Source organism: Lutjanus erythropterus, chromosome 7 (assembly GCF_056507025.1).
Source record: "Lutjanus erythropterus isolate fLutEry1 chromosome 7, fLutEry1.hap2, whole genome shotgun sequence".
NCBI lineage: Eukaryota > Metazoa > Chordata > Actinopteri > Lutjaniformes > Lutjanidae > Lutjanus > Lutjanus erythropterus.
The window spans coordinates 6,196,537-6,216,939 of record NC_139323.1 but is presented as its reverse complement, the minus strand read 5'-3'; the positions used below and the strand labels follow the sequence as shown (position 1 = coordinate 6,216,939).

General features: G+C 39.6%; 1 protein-coding gene across 1 annotated transcript; it reads right to left on the bottom strand.

Annotated features, from left to right (window-relative positions):
• Positions 1-3,219: 3,219 nt before the first annotated feature.
• On the bottom strand, positions 3,220-19,737 carry LOC146323480 (desmoglein-2.1-like). The gene is made up of 14 exons (XM_084722461.1): positions 19,637-19,737; positions 12,684-12,812; positions 11,961-12,116; positions 11,700-11,841; positions 10,550-10,710; positions 10,065-10,199; positions 9,721-9,906; positions 8,297-8,781; positions 8,054-8,196; positions 6,329-6,550; positions 5,885-6,130; positions 4,974-5,104; positions 4,529-4,834; positions 3,220-4,389 (listed from the first exon to the last, which is right to left on the bottom strand). The coding sequence occupies exons 1-14, from the start codon at positions 19,679-19,681 to the stop codon at positions 3,247-3,249; spliced, it is 3,630 nt and encodes a 1,209-aa protein (XP_084578587.1). The 5' UTR covers positions 19,682-19,737; the 3' UTR covers positions 3,220-3,246.
• Between the last annotated feature and the right edge of the window lie 666 nt (positions 19,738-20,403).

Here is a 20,403-nt window from a genome sequence, read left to right as displayed (position 1 = left end):
TTATTGAGAAATGATACAAAACACACACATAGAATAAGGGGCAATTGTTGCATAACATGATACACGTGTTGGTGAGTATGAATTCTACCAAACATTTGTGTCAGTGTAATTTTAAGTCCAAAAACCCCAAATGTATGATGATCATGTTAAGACAGGAAAGAAACAGAAGTGTTCCAGTGGGAGAATAACACTGTTGCTTGCAGTTCTCTGTGGCAGTGAACCAGCGGAACATGAAGAACAGAGCTTCCTTTTATCTTTTTTTATGTTTAACGTGTTTGGTCAGTCTGTCTCTTTCAGCTCTGATGACTCCGAGGGTGGAGTGTCTCTATTCAGTGTTCTCAGGATGAAAACAGGTTCTACAGGAAACCTGATACTGCCATTCTGACACATCAGCACTAGCAATGATACACACACACACACACACACACAAGACAGACAAAAACAAATGCAGACAGATAAAGCAGCTTAAACATGTCCAGTGATGTTTATTGAGCAACCAGTCTGCCCTGAGGGACAATCAGAAACACACCCTGAGCATCATACTTATGTTATGCGGTCATGTGCTTATTAATGTGGTGTACTCTGGGCACCCTAGTCGTCCTTATATAACTTTTATCTAATCAGGATACATTTCAAAGCATGAATTGTCTTTTTCAGGAGTCCCCACCACCACACCTACAATACTACTGCTGTTATTTACATCAAAATTAGCACGTATTAGCAGGGGATTTAACGCAGGTATATCCACTAAAAAATAGGCGGTTGACTGTTTTCCCATCACCAGCAGACAAGTTTTCTGCTCTGTTTCTTCTGTGATTTACTTATGTCTCCATTTCCAACTCAAAACCAACTAATTTAGAGCGATGTTTGAGCGCTGCTTAAACAGAAATGAATTGAGATTGACTCACAGAAGTTACTAGATGAAGCAACAAGCCTTCATAGCATTGCAGAGGAAAAAGGGGCAACAATTTGTGCCAACGGCTGGGTGTCACGTTTCCATCACTGCTGAGCAGAGCTGGAGCTGATAAATACCCGTGACAACAGCAGAGTCATTTGACCCGGGGATGAATACTGATTTACCCTTTTCCAGTAAGGACTGAAGTCAGATGTTAATGGGTTTTAGTAGTTTTTTTTGTCCAGTGTAAAAGGGACTTCAGTCTCTCACCTGAATACACCACTGGTTAAGATGGAACTGTAATAGTTTTATACTCACTTTTTTCATTACTATGATGACTTATTACCAGTAGAATTACCATTCCAGTTATTATACAAGTTACCCATAAATCATATAATGAAGACCAATTGTTTTCCATACCCACGATCAGGTGAGCTATAAGAGAGATCAAGAGATCAAGTGATCTAAAAAATATACAGATTCCTCCAGAAAGGGAAATTGTACAACCCCATTACACCTCGATCCACTCTTTTATTAAATTTGATTGCATGAGTTTTATGTTGCTTCCCAGTCCAGATAAAATTTGTTATATGGGTAGTAAGATATAAGAAATGTATAAAGAACAATCATGTTATCAACTTAACCCTGCATTGTCAAATACAAGAAAGATCTCCTGTCAGTATCTGAACTGAAGTCTTAAAGAAGGAGTTTTAGATTCGCTTTACAGATAACGCAGGATAGAAAGTATTACTGATGTATTTTCATTGTCATTTTGGACAGCTGATGCGAACACCAAGAAAATTAATATTCTGATATTACATGCTGATAGCTACAGCGAGAGGTTCCATATAACTAGCGACTGTGAGTCTCCTTATTGCAGTAGTCACCAGTGTCACACAGTTTTTGGGCATACACCAATTACATGTCTTGCCCACTGTCCTCGCAGCCTAGTGTGTTATCAATATTTGGTTGGACAATGGATGCTACAATTACAAACCGAAGACTTGTAATGGGGTGCGTAGGAGTGAGCATTCTGTGCTAACTTGTCTAAACTGAGGCTAACTTGACTAAATCATGCGAGCCTTGATACAGAGCTAACATGGAGCTAATACATCGTGGCCATATTGGACCAAGCGAGACTGACCTATAAACAAATAAAAGTAAACAGGCAAGTGGTAATTTGGATAAAAAGCACTGTAATGTTTACATTTCTAAACCAATGTCAATAAGGCATCTTTATATTCAATGGTTCATAATCTATGTGGAGTAAATATAGCATAAATATAGCAGGAGTCATTGAAAACGTAAATGTTATAGTGCTTTTTATACAAAATCTGGTACAATATGGCAGTGATGTCGGCATTATTGCATGTTATATATGTCTATGTTGCAACTGGCAGGTGCTAAACATTAGTATCACTTTACAACTCATCTGTGGACATCAGTTAGCAGTTAGCTAGCAGTTGTTGAGCTCAGTGTGGGGGACAAATACTTAATAATGAATCAACTTTATAAGCATTTGTTTTGTTCAAGTAAATGGGCAATCCAAAAATCTAATGTTAGATCAAAATAAGCATTCTAACTTTACAGACATTGAGTGTCATCACTCAAGTTTATTGACCAGTTTCTTCACTGTGGCTTCCTTAGCCACTGTTTGAAATAAGAGAATATTAGCCCATTACTGATGACTGCTATAGGTGATATATAACAACTTAATCATCACAAAAATGATCTACCAAATCCAGTATTTTCCAAAAACAAGTATTTTTTGTCTTTTATTGATGAAAAACCACATACACTTTTACTGAAGACTGAAACATTACCGGTATACTGAACATGATTGTGCATCATTTCAGAGAGATGTGAAGAAAGAGAAGGCAAAAGTGCACAAAAAAAGTGTTTCTATACAAGACATTTTTTTAAAAAAAGTAGAGGGAGGGGGACATCTGTACATAGCTATACTGCAGTGCTTTGTGCCCAAGCCAGCTCCATAGCAGTAGACATAGGGGTAGGGTAAAGTCACTAGATAAGTCAGCTGAGATAATTCCGGACTGTTCGCTGACCGTTCACTTTTTCTGTTTACATTTAATTAATTTATCTTCCCCTTCCTTGTTTGGACTACAGTAATGTCCTTTTCAAGGGCATTGTTTGAAGAGAGCCTGGGATTGACAAGCTTTTTTTTAAAAAAGGTATTGTCTTTTGAAGGAACGAGTATGGGAAACCTATCTCCATTAGCTGCATTAGTTGAGTCCCACAAGCATCCCATCACCACATGGACCAGACCACAGTAACGGTTTCATTCGCATTGCTGAAAAGTTTATGTATTTTTCTTTTGCTGTCCTTAGAATCCCTTAAGAGGAAATTTGTCTTGACTCCTGTGCCACCACCTTGCGGTAGGTGGGGGTTGTGCTCACTGTGGTGGTAGATGAACTCACCACGCTCCTAGAGCCAACAGATGTGTTGCCCTTGCTAGAGAGGACTCTTTGAGATCCAGAGATATCATTTTTCTGGGATAGGCCTCCTGCCTCCTGGACAAGCTGCCCATTGCTTACTGGCCCTCCGACAACCAGGACTTTCTGAGATCCTGAAAGTCCCCTTGCCGGTAGAGTGCCTCCTTTCACAAGGGTGGCGTTGCTCCCCTTCAGCACTTTCAGTGATCCTGGTGGGACGTTGCCCTCCACAACCATCATGGTCTGAGAGCCAGAGATGTTTCCAGCGTGGATCAGGTTGCTCCCCTGAATACCACTATTTCCCACCAGCATCATGCCTGGGCCCTGAGCTTGTCCGCTGGACATCAGTGTCTGCCCCTGAATGACCACACCTTGGGCAGGTGTGGTCTGGGTGCCATTAACCAGCACCATGCCCTGCAGGTTGGTGGCTGGTGCCTCAGCCAGCAGCATGGTATTCTGAACTTGTGGCTGGACTATGTAGTGCGCTGGCTGCATCACAGGGGTGGTGGTATAGTAGACAGGCTGCTGTTGCGGTAGCAGGAGCACCTGGCCTTGATTTACCATCCCTGTATTCATCGTATTCACTGTAGTCATCCCTTGTTTCATTGTGGCCATGCTTTCATTCACCATCTGAGAATGCTCAGATGTCTCCTTGACCACAGTCTCCACTTTTTTGTCCATGGTCATCTGCAGCTGGGATGGAGGGGGTAGCTTTTGGGTAGTCACCACACTTGATGTTGAGCTCTGAGAGTTGATGGAGGCAGCAGGAGGAGGAGTGAACACTGGTTTGATGGAGCTCTGAGTGTTGATGGAGACAGAGGGAGGAGTGAACGTTTTTTTGACTTCAGTTGTGATCTTCTTGCCTCCACATACCTCAGCCAGGGTCTTGAACTTTGGCCCGAGGTCATCCAGAAACTGCAGGTCGTTGTCAGACTCCAGGAGGCTGCAGCAGCCGACTGAGCCAGCAGGGGAGCCCTGGCCCTCATTGTCATAAACCAAAAGACTGTCCTTCACTCCAAGGTTCTCATTTCCACTGGCCGCTTTCTGTTGAAATAGAAAAGGGAATCATTACCAAGGTTACCGCTTTGTTGACTGAGTAATTTTTTGGGCATGTTTAATTATTTCCAGAGCCTGCTATGTGTCACAGAAAACAAAGAGTAGAATTATTTGAATGACTCCTCACCTGAGTGTAGTACTGTCCCAAGAAATGGTCTGGCAGAGCCATGCCATCAAAAAGACTTCCACCTACTCTTGATTCTCTGCCCTCAAACTGAGAGTACATGCCTCTGCCGAATGAGCGGTTTATTGTCCCCCATGTCCCTTCTCCTTGGGCAACTGAAAAACCATCTTGATAAATAGCCCCATTCATCCCATCAATGGAAGTGGTGGAATTCTTTACATAGTCCATAGCTCCGATGGGTACCATTTCTACCATGCGCGCCATGCCCATATCCACCTGTTGTGTTGGCATGTTAATTATTGGCACCTCCTGTCACAGACCAATGATCCAAATGTTAGAGCAGAGTCAATGATTATTCTTCTGCCCAGCAGTCAAAAATAATGCATGATAGTATTTATGGCAACTTTCCGCAACAGTGGTGGTCATACTTAAAAAGTAAATATCTTACCGTGTTCTCTCCCTGACCCTCAGTGTGGTAGTTAATGAGGTGTGATTTGGTGTCGAAGGGCATCTCAGCAAAGTTCCCCGGCATACCCGCAAGCCCCCCACATTGGCAGAAGAGCAGTAACAGAGGGATGACTGTAAAAACAACACCATGGTTTTAGTCAAATGTAATGTCTCCCAAAGTGTGATGTGAGGACTGCAGTGGTGGTGGGGTCCTCCAAAAAAGGAGGGCCAGTTTCAATTTATTTGGTACAATAAAGTGTGGTTATGTCTTCTCCTGTAACAGGCAACCATGTACTTCTTTGTTAGCAACACTGGACATTTCTAAAACCACTCTGATGTAAGTTGTGTAACTTTTTTGACTTATCTAACAGGCTGGCCTCCTGAGAGTGTTGACACATTGGACAACTGCCACGTGCTGGTCAGACCCACAATCAAATCTAAAACTTAAGAGTTCTCAGACTTTGCCTTAAATGAAACTAGGGCAATTTAAAGATTGGGATTTTATTTAATTTGATTTCCCACCACAACTACTGTTTCCTTGTGTCACAGCAGCTTGGTTAATGCCCCTATGTTTCAAACTATGACCCTGTAGGTAGCCCTGTAGCATCATTTTTGAAGGCACCTCTATAGCATTGTGCCGTCAGTCAGGGGACATAGAATGAAGAGTAAGAAAGTCCTGGTATGAAGGAGGTTGGGATGAGTGGATGGATCAAACAAACGTTCACCCAGGAGATCGGGGTTCATCTCCCATGTGAAACCAAAAGTTTATGTGGATTTCCTAATAAGTTACATAATGTTCATCAGTTATGTTACATAGGTGAACTTTAAAGCCAAACCATGATCTTTTACTTAACCTCACCAAGCACGTTTATTGCCTAACCCTAACCAAAATGAGCATCATATCATACTTACGCAGTAAAAGCAGTGCACCCAGTAGTAGCAGTCCAATGCCTGCAGGTCCAAGCTCTGCTTTTCTGGAGTCAGTCTGACCAGCGGGGCCAAATCTTCCACACTTCACTCCATCCTCACAGGTACAAATGTGAACTGTCACTTTCTGTGGTTCTGAACAGAATTCTCCCTGCTGGTCTTTCACCACAAGTACCACCTCATAGAGCCCAGGCCACATGGATTCCTCAGCCCTCAGGACAGCTGCAGTCTCTGCCAGCAACAAGACAAAGATATGAAAATTGTAGACAATCAATATGCTTTAGTCTTAACTTAATAGTATTCTGGATTTAAGATAAAACTTCTATCTATCTATCTATCTATCTATCTATCTATCTATCTATCTATCTATCTATCTATCTATCTATCTATCTCCCATAACTCTTAAATAATTAACAGGATTCTCCTCACCACTGACACGCTCCACACGCCATTTGCCCTTGGTGCCCTCTGGGATGATCTCATAGTTAAAAGGAGCTCCGTTGGGGTAAGCATCCTCATCTGTGGCATTCACAACCACAGAACCTTGCTCGGTACACATATGCTGGACCTTACTGATCAGGGTTGGGCAGTGGTCATTGAAGTCTTCCACCTGGATGGCTATGGTGCCAGTGGCTGTTTTACCAGGCATGTCTGTTGGAAAAACAGATACAAGAACAGATCATTCAGCATTTCCTTTTGTTTCTATTTCTACTCTTAACATACAAATTCAGAGACACACCCGCTCCCCCTGCTGGTGGACGACAAGTCTACACAGCTGTTTTCCTTGATAGTGGCGGGATCTCATGACACTCTCAGGGCCCTATCTTAAACCCGGTGCAAAGCCCTTGGGCCTCCAGAGCAAGTAGTTTTGCTATCTTACACCAGTGCAAGTGCCATTTTTGCCATGTGTGTAAAATAGCAAATGCACTTGCGCTGGGTCTGTGCCGCTGTGGGCGGGAGGTCTAACCATGAAGAAAAAAAAGAAGGCGTGGCCGGTGTAATTTTGCATGCTTCAAACTTCAGAAACTCTCTCTGAGGAGCGAGGATGGGAGGAGGAGATGAGGATTACGTGGGAGAGGGGTAGAAGAACTGCTCCTCCACGTGGCTCAGGTGGGCCAGCGGAACCGGGAACCTTCTCAGCTAGACTGGATCGGTTCGCCTCCCCTCTCTACTGCACCATCTCTCTCCCTGCTCCTCAGCCAGCAGAGCTGCATAATCCACGTAATCCTCATCTCCTCCTCCCATCCTCGCTCCTCAGAGAGAGTTTCTGAAGTTTGAAGCATGCAAAATTACACCGGCCACGCCTTCTTTTTTTTATGATGATGATAATTCAGTCATTCTAAAATACAACACAATTTCAAGGAGATGGAGACGTCCTGCTGTCTCCATATATTGTGTGCTCTCATGCTTTCACTCCTTGAAACAGGAGATCTGTCTCCTCACTTTAAAAATCTTTTCTCTTTGTTTCCTCCTGGTAAATCCGCCATCATGCTGCCTCTGCTTGCGCTGCTTCCACTTTCCTCTTAAAGGTGATGAGAGCTGACTTTCTGATTGGTTTATTGCATGTTCAGTCTAAACTCGCCTGTGAATTAATGAGGGCACTTGGGCACATCTGATAGGTCTATCCTGCTTTGCGCTGGTGGCGCAAAGGGCGGGGCAGGGCGAAATATCACTCCCGCCCCTGGCACAAGACAGCAAATATGGATTTGGACACACCTTGAATAATCCATCCAAATCCATTGCGCTTCGCACTTGCCACTTGTGCTTTAGATCAGCGTAAGATAGGGCCCACTGATTTAAGGCGAATCTAATTTTCTTCAATTTTTTATGTAAATTTGACCTCTGGACATTTGTGCAGTCTGTTTGCAGTCTGCAAGTCATACAACCTTAACATGGGTGCATATAGATTATTTCACCTTACCTTGTCCTGCCCTTAGCAAATTAGAATTTTTACATTTACTCTATATCCAGCTCATTGATAACCCAATTTTCCCCTCTGCTGTACACAAGATACTGAAAATCAGCATCTATATTTCCACTGCATTTGTGGCAGATGTTGATGGTCACTAGCAGGTAAACTCTTGGGTAAAAAAAAAAAAAAAAAAAAATCTCATAACCTTGAGGCTTGAGAAGATACATAAGGGAAAACTGTACCTTCAGACATGCACAGCACTTTAGCGAAATATGTCCCATTGACCAGGAATGGAGATTCTCTGTCAGGTTGCTTGTTCAGTCTGATCTCAGCTGTATCTGGATCGATGATTAGCCAGTTGCCAGGGTCTGAACCCTTGGCGTACCTGCAGCAGAAATAAGCTTGGGTCAGTTGATATCATTAAAGTTAAGATGACACTAGTTTTAACTGCAGAGACTTTCATGTAAGTGTGTTTGTGTACTGACTTGACATTCTTAGCTGTTTCTCCAGTGTCTCCATCTATTGCAGGGTATTTGGAAATAACCGTCTGAATGTCGATGGTGTCTCCCTCTGAGATGGGAATAGCTTTGACTTTAGGGTCAAACTTTGGCCCCTCAGGTTGATTCTTCACGTTGATTTTGACTGGATAGGTTTTGATTTTGGGATTGTGCCACGGTGATCCTCCAGTTCCACTGCCTGCACCGGTGGCACCGGTGGCACCGGTGGCACCGGTGGCACCAGTGGCACCACTGGTACCGGTTGCACCACCGGCACCGCTTGAACCACTTGTACCACTTGCACCACTTGCACTGCTTGAACCACTTGCACTGCCTGCACCAGTGGCTCCACCCACTCCTCCTCCCAAACCTATATCAGCTGCACTAATTCCGTCAGATCCATCATATAGTGGAACCTTGTTTCGCACAATTATTCCGAGATCGAGTTCCTTCACATCTTCATAATCCACCTCCTGTAAAATAGCACATACAAATAATGAACACAGTTAAATGATGGACTGAAAGGCAGACACTGTGTTTAATATATGCTACTCGGGGGGAGACGGTGAGCTAGATGTTTGCATATGTTTGTTATGTAATGCTGTTTTTTCTGAATGCCTTGTTTTTGTTTCTGTCTATCCTTCAATAAATTCCTTATAATTCCTGTTGGACATCCCATTGTAGAACCATGGGCATTACTACAGAGTTGGATAACCCTGTGTGGTTATAACAGAGACTTTTCTGGGAAGGCTTTTCACAAGATTCTGGATTGTGTCTGTGGGAATTTTTGCCCATTTAGCCAAAATAGAATTTGTGACATCAGTCAGATGCTGGACAAGAAGACCTGTATCGGGATCAGTGTTCTAATGTCTCCTCAGTGGGATTAAGGTCAGGCCAATCACGTTCATCCTCAGACTAAGTAATAATGTCTGCATGGACCTTGCTTTGTATACAGGGGCACAGTCACAAGGAACAAAGTACAAAGCACCATATTGGCTAAAATATATCCTGTCACAATAATAGGATCGTTCACTGGAACTAAGAGGCCTTGCCCAAACCCTGAAAAACAGCCCCAATGCAGAGATCATGTGCTAATGTCACTTCCAGAGGCATACGTGTAAAGTGAGTTATGCAACGAATGAGGCACTTGATGGCATCTGCACTGGGAGTTTGCATGGTCTACCATTTTGTGACTGAACTATTATTGCTCCCTGACACCTGTGGGTACAGCGTCACTTACTGTCCACTTTATGTCTGGTCATGCCTACACCCATTCCTTTCATGATGGTCAAGTTACTTTTTTAATTTTTGTGATCATGTTTTCCACAAAATACTGGGAGACCAACACATACAGTATATTTCTTCTCACTTAGAATTGTAGAAACACTTCCATGTTGCTCATTCAGCAGTACCTTGTCGAGCATTAGGATGCCCTCGTTGGTCTTGGGGTCTGTTTTAATGCTGAAGTACCCCGCCTCGTTGCCTCTGATGATGTCAAACACAACCTTCCAGTTGTCTGTGCCCTTCAGGTCCAGGTCCTTTGTTTTGAGTCTCATCACCTCCACATCCTTTGTGTTCTCCTCAATGCTGCCCTCATACTGCAAATAAAAAACAACACATGAATCAATTAGCGTTTGACTTTAATGGGTCATCTGTAACATGAGCCTTTTTTTTCTCATTGAAACGAAACTTTTAAATCATGCAAACCCTCAGGGAAACCATTTCTACATGCAGCAATATGATGAAAGGAAACTACCTCTGTTTTTTCCAAGGTGGGAGCGTGGTCGTTCACATCTAGGACATTGATGATAACAGTGCCGGTTCCGGTGTTTCCGCCTTCTCTGCCGTCTAAGTCTTTACCTTGAACTATCAGAGTGTACTTATCTGTTGTCTGTAAGCAGAAAACAGCAGAAAAACAGAAATGAAAAGGTTAGTAATATTTGCTGTATGGGTGCATGCTGGACAAGATTTACAGCTACCGAATGACTGTCTCAGCTGTCAAAAGTCACCCAGATTTAAAGCAGGGACTCAAGGCTGTGCTGTATCTTTCAGACAAATATCTAAAGTGATTGAATAGGCAAGTTATTAGGAGGGTCAAGACTCCACCCTGTTGTTATCAACTTGTCAGCATCTTCTTGACTGAATGTGACTGGTGATTGGGTTAGCTGATGAATTTAATGGTGAATTTTCCTCACACACATCCACCACGATTTGATCCAGTGGAAAAGGTCTTATATATACCTCTCTATCCAGGTCAGGACTTCTGACGTAGACGGTCCCATCTCTGTGGATACTGAACATGTTATGAGCCGGATTCTGGCTCACAATGGAATAGACAATCTTAGAGTTGTCATTCCCTGGTTCATCAGCATCAGTTGCAGTTACTTTCATAACTGCAGTCACTGTAAATGAAACAGTCATTAAGAGTTTATTAATGTTAATGTATGTACATGCTATGCACATGTATGTACAAACTCTAAAGGTCTGCCGTTTCCAACCAGACAGCAAACCCGCTACACCGAGCCAGACTTCCTAAGGAGAATTTCTCTTTCTTAAGAAAGGTTTTCAAGGAAAGAAATTGAAAAAAATTGCTCCGTCAATTTTCTTTTGGGGACAGGGGAAAAAAAAAAAATGAATTAAAAAGAACTTTAGGCCACAGCAAGGTCACACTAGAGGGGCAAATTGCTCCGTACTCTTTCCTGAGAGAAAAATGAAAAGTATTTAAAATAAAAGTGTTATTGCAATGTACTTATTGGTTTGTTACTTTCATTCTTTAAGAGTCGCCAGAATACAGGAAACAAAGTCTCTGATGCTCAGATTTATTGGTGTGGAAATCCTCTCAAGGTTGTCAAGTATGAAAATAATCCTGTGTTTTTTTTATGTTTCTTTGAGATTTTTTTTATAGGGGCGGCTGACTTAAGTACCATGTACAAACCACAAACTGAAAAGCCACCGACATTTGTCAAATAACACTGAACTGAAAAAAAGAAGGGAAAAAAACGGAAAGAAAGAAGCAGGAAAGAAACGTGCAGCAAAAAGAAAACAATTTAACAGACACGAATGAGCGTTTTAAAGCAACATTGGAGAGGTTTCTCTTGTTAGGTTGTGTGTGTTTGTGCATATTGGCGAGCGTGTGGTCTAGGGCATTTTTACATTTTGTTTGATTTTACCTAAGAACAAATGGGAAGTACACAAGTACTAATGAATGGCTCAAAAGTTCCTAAACTGTTCACATGCACAATCTAAATCTGCCCGTGTCCTCCCCTACACATGCTGACTGTGTCCTTAAGCAGCAAACATTGATAGAGGCAACAACTAGATAACTTTGCATACACGAAACAACAATGTTTTATATATTTGAGAGAATTGTGAACAAAAGAATAATACTAACTTGTAGCACTGCGCTCATTCACTTCCCCGATCTGGGTGACTCCAAACACTGGAGGGTTGTCATTTTCGTCCACAACCTTGATTCGTATTTCAATTTTTTTCTCTACCTCCTTGCCATCTTTCCTTGTAGCAATACCTGACAGCTAAAACAGAAAATTCAGGATCATCAACAATTACTAAATCATAGCAAGAGAAAAATAACAACAAAGTAAGAAAAAAAAGGTACAGTAGAATAGAACAGAGTCTGTCATGTATCACTCACATTGTACATAGCAATTTCCTCCCTGTCAAGGACTTTGGTCACACGAATTAGTCCAGTTTTACGATCAACTACAAACACGTGGAAGGGCGGCTGGTTTGCGCCAGGGCCTTCAAGAGAGTAGTCGATTTCATAGTCATCCTCAAAGTCTGATCGAATCTGAAACAGAAAACAGAAGATATGATCAGTTCACTGCACCAAAACAAAACACAAAATAAGAAATATTTGCATCAGATACCGAGGGGCTGTGACATTTCGTGGTTATGTGACGAGCTGGGATGAGAACACACTGGACATGTCAAATTAGACAAAACTAGAAATACTATGTTCTTTATTAGTCAGTATTTCTATGAGAATACAAGTGTGGAGGGGACCAGGGGCAGAGCCGAGGCACAGAGCCGACATACGCCTCCTGAGAGCTAGGGAGTTTTGGGGGAGAGAGCCAGGGGCAGACCGAAGCTCAAAACACCAAAAACATATATTTAAAAAATTCAAAACCAGTATTAGACCCTTTGTCAGCCTCTTAATAGACTAAATTAGAGAGTAGTTAGGGACACGTCACAATGGAACTGTATTGTAAAATAAAGTGAAATCACATATCAGCTACTTGAGACACTCTGTCCTGCTTGTAATATTTTCAGCCTCCCAAATGATTCCTCAGTCCACAGTAAGACCTGACCATCTATCATCTATAGGTTTAAAGTGAATTAAAGATCAGCAACTCACCTTGGCAATAAATTTGTATCCAGTGTAGTCTTCATTTTCATTCAGTGGCCTTGGAGGGACGATCCATTCTCTTCTTTTTCGTACCAGAGTGTCTACAGACTTGGCCTTCACCTCAGTGACAGCCAGGAGCTGTAATGCAACAGATGTAATTAATTCACATTGAACCCTTGCCTGACACTCTGATCTACAGTCATCTGCATGTCATTAAAGGATTGACATCCCAGATCCCAGCAAAGCATACAGCCGTGCCAGAAAGTACAAAAATAGTGCATCAGGATCATTTTACAGTGCAGAAATGTTTATTTAGTAGAACTGGTACAGTTTTCACTTAAAGGTGGGGTGAGCATTTTGGAGAAAGACAGTTGATATTTGAACACAATAAGCCAAACAAACAACCGTTAGAGGTCTTTCAGAAGCTCTGCTGCTTAAATTCACAAATATTTACCGCCAAGGAAATGACTGAGCAATATGGCGGAATCCGTCGCGTCTGCGGCCCGAGGTTACCGGAAGCCTCAATGAGGGAAAGTAATATTTTATAGTGACGAGACAAGGTATAGAACGTGTTGACCTATATCATACTTTCAGACAGGTTGATCTTTGTACGTGCAGAGCAGAACAACCTTGTGATTTTAAAGAAGTGTGTGTAAAAGCCTCCACCTATCAGGTGCTGCGTAGCTGATAGTGTTCACAGGACTCTCACTAGGCCTTACCTGTTCAGTCAGTGCACAGACATGTCACGGTGAGAGAGAGGGTAAGATGGGAAAAACAGAAGGGAGTGGCCTCACATCTCTGACGAATCAGAGGTGAGCAGAAAGTCTTACTCATCAGACGCATGACATGTATGAAAAACTGAACACTGACTGAACACAAAGAAGACACACATGATCTGAATGACTCATCTCAGATGTTATCTCTACAGTCAACCCTAAAGAATGCAAATCTTTGATGGCTGAGAGAACTGCAGTATTTTAAACTTGATAACTCTTTAGATACACTGTCAAAAAGAGGGGGGAAAAGTTCTATCTTACTATAAGCTACCTTACAAAGATAAGTGAAAAACATCTTCCAATTGTTTGTCCAACGCAAAGAAACACAAATTCAAAGAATATTTGAGAACCTAAAATTCTTATTTATAATAATAGTAATTATTATTTAGATATAAATATTTGTTAGAATTAATTAAAATGTTAATGGATCCAGTTTATCAATATATATATATATATATATATATATATATATATATATATATATCAATATAATAACACAAATCAGCATATGGACACACAATTATAAACCCTCATCTTCAGCTCCACCTGCTGGTGGTGACATCAGTGCTCCCAAACCCTCTCCATAATGCAACAGCCAACACTTCTAAATATTGGTCACAAAATATTTATTTTGTTATGTTTGCATGTATTTTCATGTATTATTTATTTCTTATTTTTCTTATTCTTATTCTATTAGTTGTAGTAGTAGTGGTATTTTTTAAAGCAGGTAATTGCCTAATATAATGTGATTCTTATAATTACCATCACACATGCCTTTTAAAGCTTTACAATATCATTTATAATTTATTTTTTATTTGAATTTTATTTTTTCTCTGTCTTTTTCTGTTTTGTTTTGTTCTGTACTAGTCTGTCCTATAATAATAATAATAATAATAATAATAATAATAATAATAATAATAATAATAATTAGTTAACGGTGTTATATTTTACAGGTCTTCCTACATTATATCTATTTCCTGCTTCACAAACACTTTAACCTTTTTTCTTATCATAGTGAACAAACCAGTCCACCATAGTAGACAAAACCAGTCATTTGAAGACGTCTGTGGAGCCCATAAACTGATGTACTGTCATAAAAAGTTACCAAAGTATCGCTCAAAAACATAATTAAATGTATAACTTAATAAATGATACTTCTGTGAAATATTTCAAATAAAAGTGTGCTCCAATCAGGTGGTCAGAAATAAGAAAATCATTTAATGACTTCTCCTTTACCACCAATCATTTGCTAATAAAACTCTTACTAAACTTATGTTTATTTAACTGCATTCCTCTGTCACTTTAGTATCTCAGTGTGTAAAGGTGTGGTGTTCACTCCTGCTTTAGTTCTTCTTCTCAGTCTTTTATTATGGTGTCTCAGGGTGTTTGTACATGGCAGGACACACGTCCTCATAGTGTGTGTTACCTATGCAAAATAATAAAAAAAAAACAAAAAGCTGCCACACCCTTCCACCAGGGAAGTCAGACAGCTCTCCTGTCTTGCACTGTCAACAAAGCTCTTTGATTTGACATGTTCAGGTCCTTCACTGCCATCTTGTGGCCATGGTTGTCAAAGCAGCTTCATTAGAAATTAATTTTTTTTTAATTTCATCAGCACCAGAACCTCAGTCCTGCTCCTCCTCACTGTGGGATGTGCAAGATTTTAACCATCAGAGCTGAAGTTATCTCTTTATCATTACGATGTTTGATTTTACCACCTCTGGATATTTCTGCTCTAATAATGACTACATGATAATAATTAAAACCACAGGCAATCTTGCAACACTGTTGTCAGGACAGTAAAGGTTCACATCCACCATAAACACTAGATCTCCTCACAAACCATCAAAACTCTGTGAGGTCCTGTGAGCTGTGGTCACTTTACAGAGTCACAAACCATGACAAGTGTTTCGTGTGTGATTTTTTCTAAATGCGGCCGATGTGTTGATTGATTAGGATATTTTCTTCATTTGTTTTGTCTGTTTTTCTGTGTTTCAGTGCGTTGGGCTCTTTCAGCCGCAGTATAAAACAGTTAAAGGGATAGTTCACCCCAAAAGCAAAAATGCAAGTGCTATTTATCCATCTAGATGTTTTGGTGTGAGTTTTGAGCAGATTTTTGGAGACACTGGCTGTAGAGATGTCTGCCTTCTCTCAAGTATAATTAGGTGAAATGGCGCTCGGCTTTGGTGCTCAAAGCACTGAAGAAATACATTTGAAAAATTCAAAAACCAGAGTCTCTTTCCAAAAATCATAACCTGATTACTCAAGATAATCTGTAGATCTTGTTGTAAGCAGGAAAGAGACGCTGGTTGTAAATTTTTAAAGGTATCTTTTAGTGCTTCGAGCACCACAAGCCGAGTGCAGACATCTCTAAAACTCTAGTCTTGGTTTCAGTCAGCAACATAAAAAAAAAGCATGGTAATAAACTGAAAGATGAAAAACATCACTGTAATCAGTCAGTCAAATTAGAGATGGATTAGTCCATCATAACACCTGTAGCACGGGGGGGGCCTCGCCAGTGGGCCTCCAAACATTCACGGTAGGCTCAGTGGATGGAAGTGAAAAATATTCCTTCAGTTATTACTTTAGGGATCAAAATGAGTCTGATCATGGACCATGTTATTTGATCTCATAGACATCCAGAATCTGAGCAAAACTAAGCAAATAGATTGAACTGGAGTCTGTGCACAGTGTCACAGAAAAACTTTAATTCATTTCATATTGAAGGTGATAAACTGATCCACAGAGTCAGCAGATTATTCTTAGAGCTTATTTCTAATACAAATAAACTTTTGTTCATAAGTTTGTGACCATTTTTTTTAACTCTTACTGCTTCTCCTGGCATGAGATTTTATCAAGATATTAACACATCACTTACTGACTTGGTTTTTAAGAAACCGCCTTTGCAACAGTGCATACATTATAATCATTCTTTAGAAATGAGGCAAATCATGTCTTACCAAAAAAAAAAGCTTTTAAAATAATAATATTTGTTCTTGAAGGATTTATGGATATGAAATATTTAATGGTGATTTTTCTTTCATTTCTAAACTTGCTCTGTGCTAGAAAACAGCCTTGTCCCAGACAAGAATTCACAACTTTTAATAATCTAAAAATGTGTTAAAAGACTTCAAAATCTAAAACTAACAATACCTACTGATAACATAGGTATAAACATGCTATTATAATCATCTTTGTCTTTAAAATCGATTATTTATGAAAATGTTGGCCCTTTAAAGTTAGTTTAATCTGCTACAAAATGGTTTAGCTACACCTTGTCTCACTTCTTGGTTTAAAAAAGTCAGGAATTTTGCAGTAAACTTTCTATTTCTCGACAAATTCATTAAATTATATCGCTGTTGGATGTGTCTCAAACATAACAAGGCAACTCTGCAGACCTTCTAAATCAAACTCCGACTCCTCCTGAGCTCTTACATGTTCGTTTCTGTTATGTGCAAACCAAGAATAACCAATTAACTGGATTAAGGGGCCGTAATAATAAAGTTCTGAGCTACCAGTTTGAAATAATCTATTAATTTAAGTTCCAGTGAACCAAAGACAAGAAGAATCAACTGTATTTTTATGTTTATCGAGACTGGAATGTCTATATGACTGTGACATCTTGCCCCTGACCAATATCTCCCCATATTGTATATATAAAAAAAAAAAATTCTGAAACTAATAAAACTAAAGTGAAACTAAACCTTTTAAAAGAATAATAACTAAACTGAAACAAACCCACTCAGGAAACTAAACTGAACCAAAAGCAAAAAAATTTAACATCATTTTAAAAAATTACAAACTAAATAAAAACTCAGAGTAAAATTTAGTTTCTCACAATCATCTTGTCTTTGTCTTGTGCAAAATAAACAAGCTTCTTATTCTGAGCTTTTGAAGTCTCATCTGTTTCTCCTCGACAACTGTATGGAGCAACAAGACTTTCATTTGACCACTGAGACAAACTTAAGACTGCGCTCCTATTAGTCTCAGGCTGAGACGAGACAAAGGCTGTTTCTCATGAGCCGAATTTAAGAAGTAAGAGAAAATTATCAAAGTCTCATATTGGTCTTAAATTGAGCTCATTCATGTCAAGACGACACAGGATAGACAAAGATTTTATTTTGAAGATTTTCTGGTGGTCTTTACTCTTGAGGACATCACCTTGGGCTTTGATCAACACTTTTGACCATTTTCTGACATTTTATGGACCAAACAACAAATTGATTATTTGAGAAAATAATTGACTGATTAATCAATGATTCAAATAATTTTTTAATGGATTTCAGTTACATATTTTTTATATCTTGATTAGTTAAGCCTGGATTTAACCCTCCTGAACCTTCCCGACTTTAACTCCAAATAAGTCCCTTTTACTTATTATCTTGTATTTCTTTTTATCCACGTAAACCCTCACAATATCCACCTATTTCACTTCTATTATTTTTACTTTCTTTCTCCTTTTCCTCTTGTTGTCTTCCTGTATTGTTGTGTGTCTGCTCTATATGTTCCAAAAAAGCCAATTAAAATTTCAGACACTCCATAAATCTCCACACTGCAGACATACTTGGATTGCATGTGCAAAATTAAAGCATCATCTCATTTTGCGTTGATACTGAAGACTTTCAGATATTATCGTGCTTTCCTATAATGCATTTTTATGATCCATAAAATAGAAACCTATTGATCAATTCATAATTATAATAAGACCACGATTTCATGCAAAGCAAAGGAATCTGTGCACAGTGTATTTAAGTGTAATAAAATTATGTAAAATCATCTGTCATTCCCATCGGATTCATTTCTGGTTTACAGGTTTTAGATTTGACAAAGTTCATCAGCTCATGTAAAGAAGTTCTTAAAGTTATGATGACACCAGGTTTTTGGATGAGAAATGTAACGCCATGCCTCTGCACAGCCCACCTGTGTGTTGCCATGGCAGCCAGCTATTTGTTAGGATCCACACAAATAAGGTAACCCTCCTGTGATGTGAGGAAGGAAACACAACTAAACATAATGTTTTATTTGAAGAACAGGACGGGTGATCTGTCCAATGAAATCTGTCATTTAACTAGGAACTATTTTGTCTGGAAACGGAAGAGATTCTTTATCAGTATGGTTGTTGAGAGAAACAGGTGGCAGGTACTTCAAGTGAAAGCTTTAATGCTGATGGTGGCAGAAGTAAACACATCCTGAACTCAAGTAGAAGTAGAAATAGAAGTACTGATTCAACTTCTTTACTCAAGTAGAAGTGAAGTACAGGTTCTGAAATGTACTCAAAGTGTAAAAATAAAAAGTAGAGACTGTTTCGTCTCTTACGTCATTTTCATCTTATTATGTTATTTTTTATCTTCTTACATCAGTTTTATCTCTTTACATCTTGGTATGTGGTTTTTTATCTTGTTAGGTTGTTTTTGTCTTTTCAGCCAATTTTGTCTTATTACATTTTATTATGTAAGTTTTGTCTTGTTATGTCTTTTTCACCTTGTTATGTCTTTGAAGTAGTTTTTTGTCTTGTTATGTCTTTTTTCATCTTGTTCTGTCTTTTTTGTCTTTTTTATATTTTTTCCTTAATCACAGTTTTTGGTCTTGCCGTGTCTTTTTCATACTGTTATGTCATTTACCTGGCTTTTTGTCTTATTCTGTCTTTTTGTGCTGTTGCATTGTTTTCTTGTTGCCACATCTTCCATGTTGTTGTCGTCTCGTTATGTCTTGTTACATTTTTTCATCTTTACCTCTTTTACATCATTTTCGTCTTGTTACATCTAGCCAAGAAATCATCTTTTCTGTGTTACTGTCTCATCCATTTAGATTCAAATCAGTCTTGATGTTGGAAAGGCCGCGCGCAATGATGCTAAATTAAAATAATAAATAAGTCCCCTCAAATGCATCCAAACTGAAGTAACAACCTTGTTTTATTAAATATAAGGAGTATAAAGTACAGATATTTAAAAGTAAAATGTCAGAAAAACAAATTCTCAAGTACAGATACCTGAATAATCTACTTAAGCGCAGTAAATATTGTACTTAGTTACTATTAACACTAATTTAATAAATAATTTAACTTTAGAGTTCAGACTTAGATAGAAAGTGAATAGACTGTCCAGTAGTGATGAGAATTAGCAAATCAGATCAAAAAACTATTCAGAAAGAAAAACACAGCATTTTGTAAAGACAGGAAATACTCACTGCGAATAACAGCAACACAAACGTGGGCAGAGAAACCCGGATCATGACTGGAGAAAAGTCCTCTATCTGTATCTGTATCTGTATAGTCCAAGTGGCAATGACAGAAGTCCAAGAAATACTGAGCTGGTGGAGGCGAGCAGGAGGTTTATGAAAGACGCTCACACCCTCGGGGCAGGAAGCAGTGAGAGAAGGGGGAGTTACCACCTGCTCTGTGGCTGACTACAGGCTGAAACTGATACTGTAGGTCTGCTCAGAGAGCACCTGAGCCTTCCTCAACATCAGTGAGTCTGTTAGTCGTGTGAAATGTTTTAGACGTAATAAATGTTTAGAATGTGGATCTGTATGTCGACTCATCCTGAATGAGATGATTGACACGGCAGAAGTATTGACTTACCTGCAGACATAACACTTAAACATTAGTGGCTGTTTCACAATTAGAGTCCCGGTGTGTCAGGATGTGCAAGTATGTTACCTGAGGCTGTTAGCACCTGAGCTAATTCAGATGTTATTGATCTAATTACGTGTGTAATCTAATTCGTGTGAGTCAAGTAAACCGTGTCCAGACTGGTCCACGAGACTGGGGATTAATACTAGAATCACCTTCCACACACTACCACAGTTCACACACAGCTGCCAAATCATTATTACGGCCTCTAGTGCTTCACTGGGTGGAAATTTCAACATTTTTTTGTCTTTAAATCAATTAATCAATAAATAAAGTTTGCACAACAAAGGAAGGAACCGCTGGCAAACTAATATACCTAACA

What these genes read in the sequence shown, in the direction of transcription:
- LOC146323480 (XM_084722461.1), bottom strand. Translation starts at nt 19,681, where the DNA reads ATGATCCGGGTTTCTCTGCCCACGTTTGTGTTGCTGTTATTCGCA. An exon ending in GATACAAATTTATTGCCAAG is followed by an intron (nt 12,117 to 12,683) that starts GTGAGTTGCTGA and finishes TTTCTGTTTCAG; the next exon opens with ATTCGATCAGACTTTGAGGA. An exon ending in AGGGTCAGGGAGAGAACACG is followed by an intron (nt 4,835 to 4,973) that starts GTAAGATATTTA and finishes GGTCTGTGACAG; the next exon opens with GAGGTGCCAATAATTAACAT.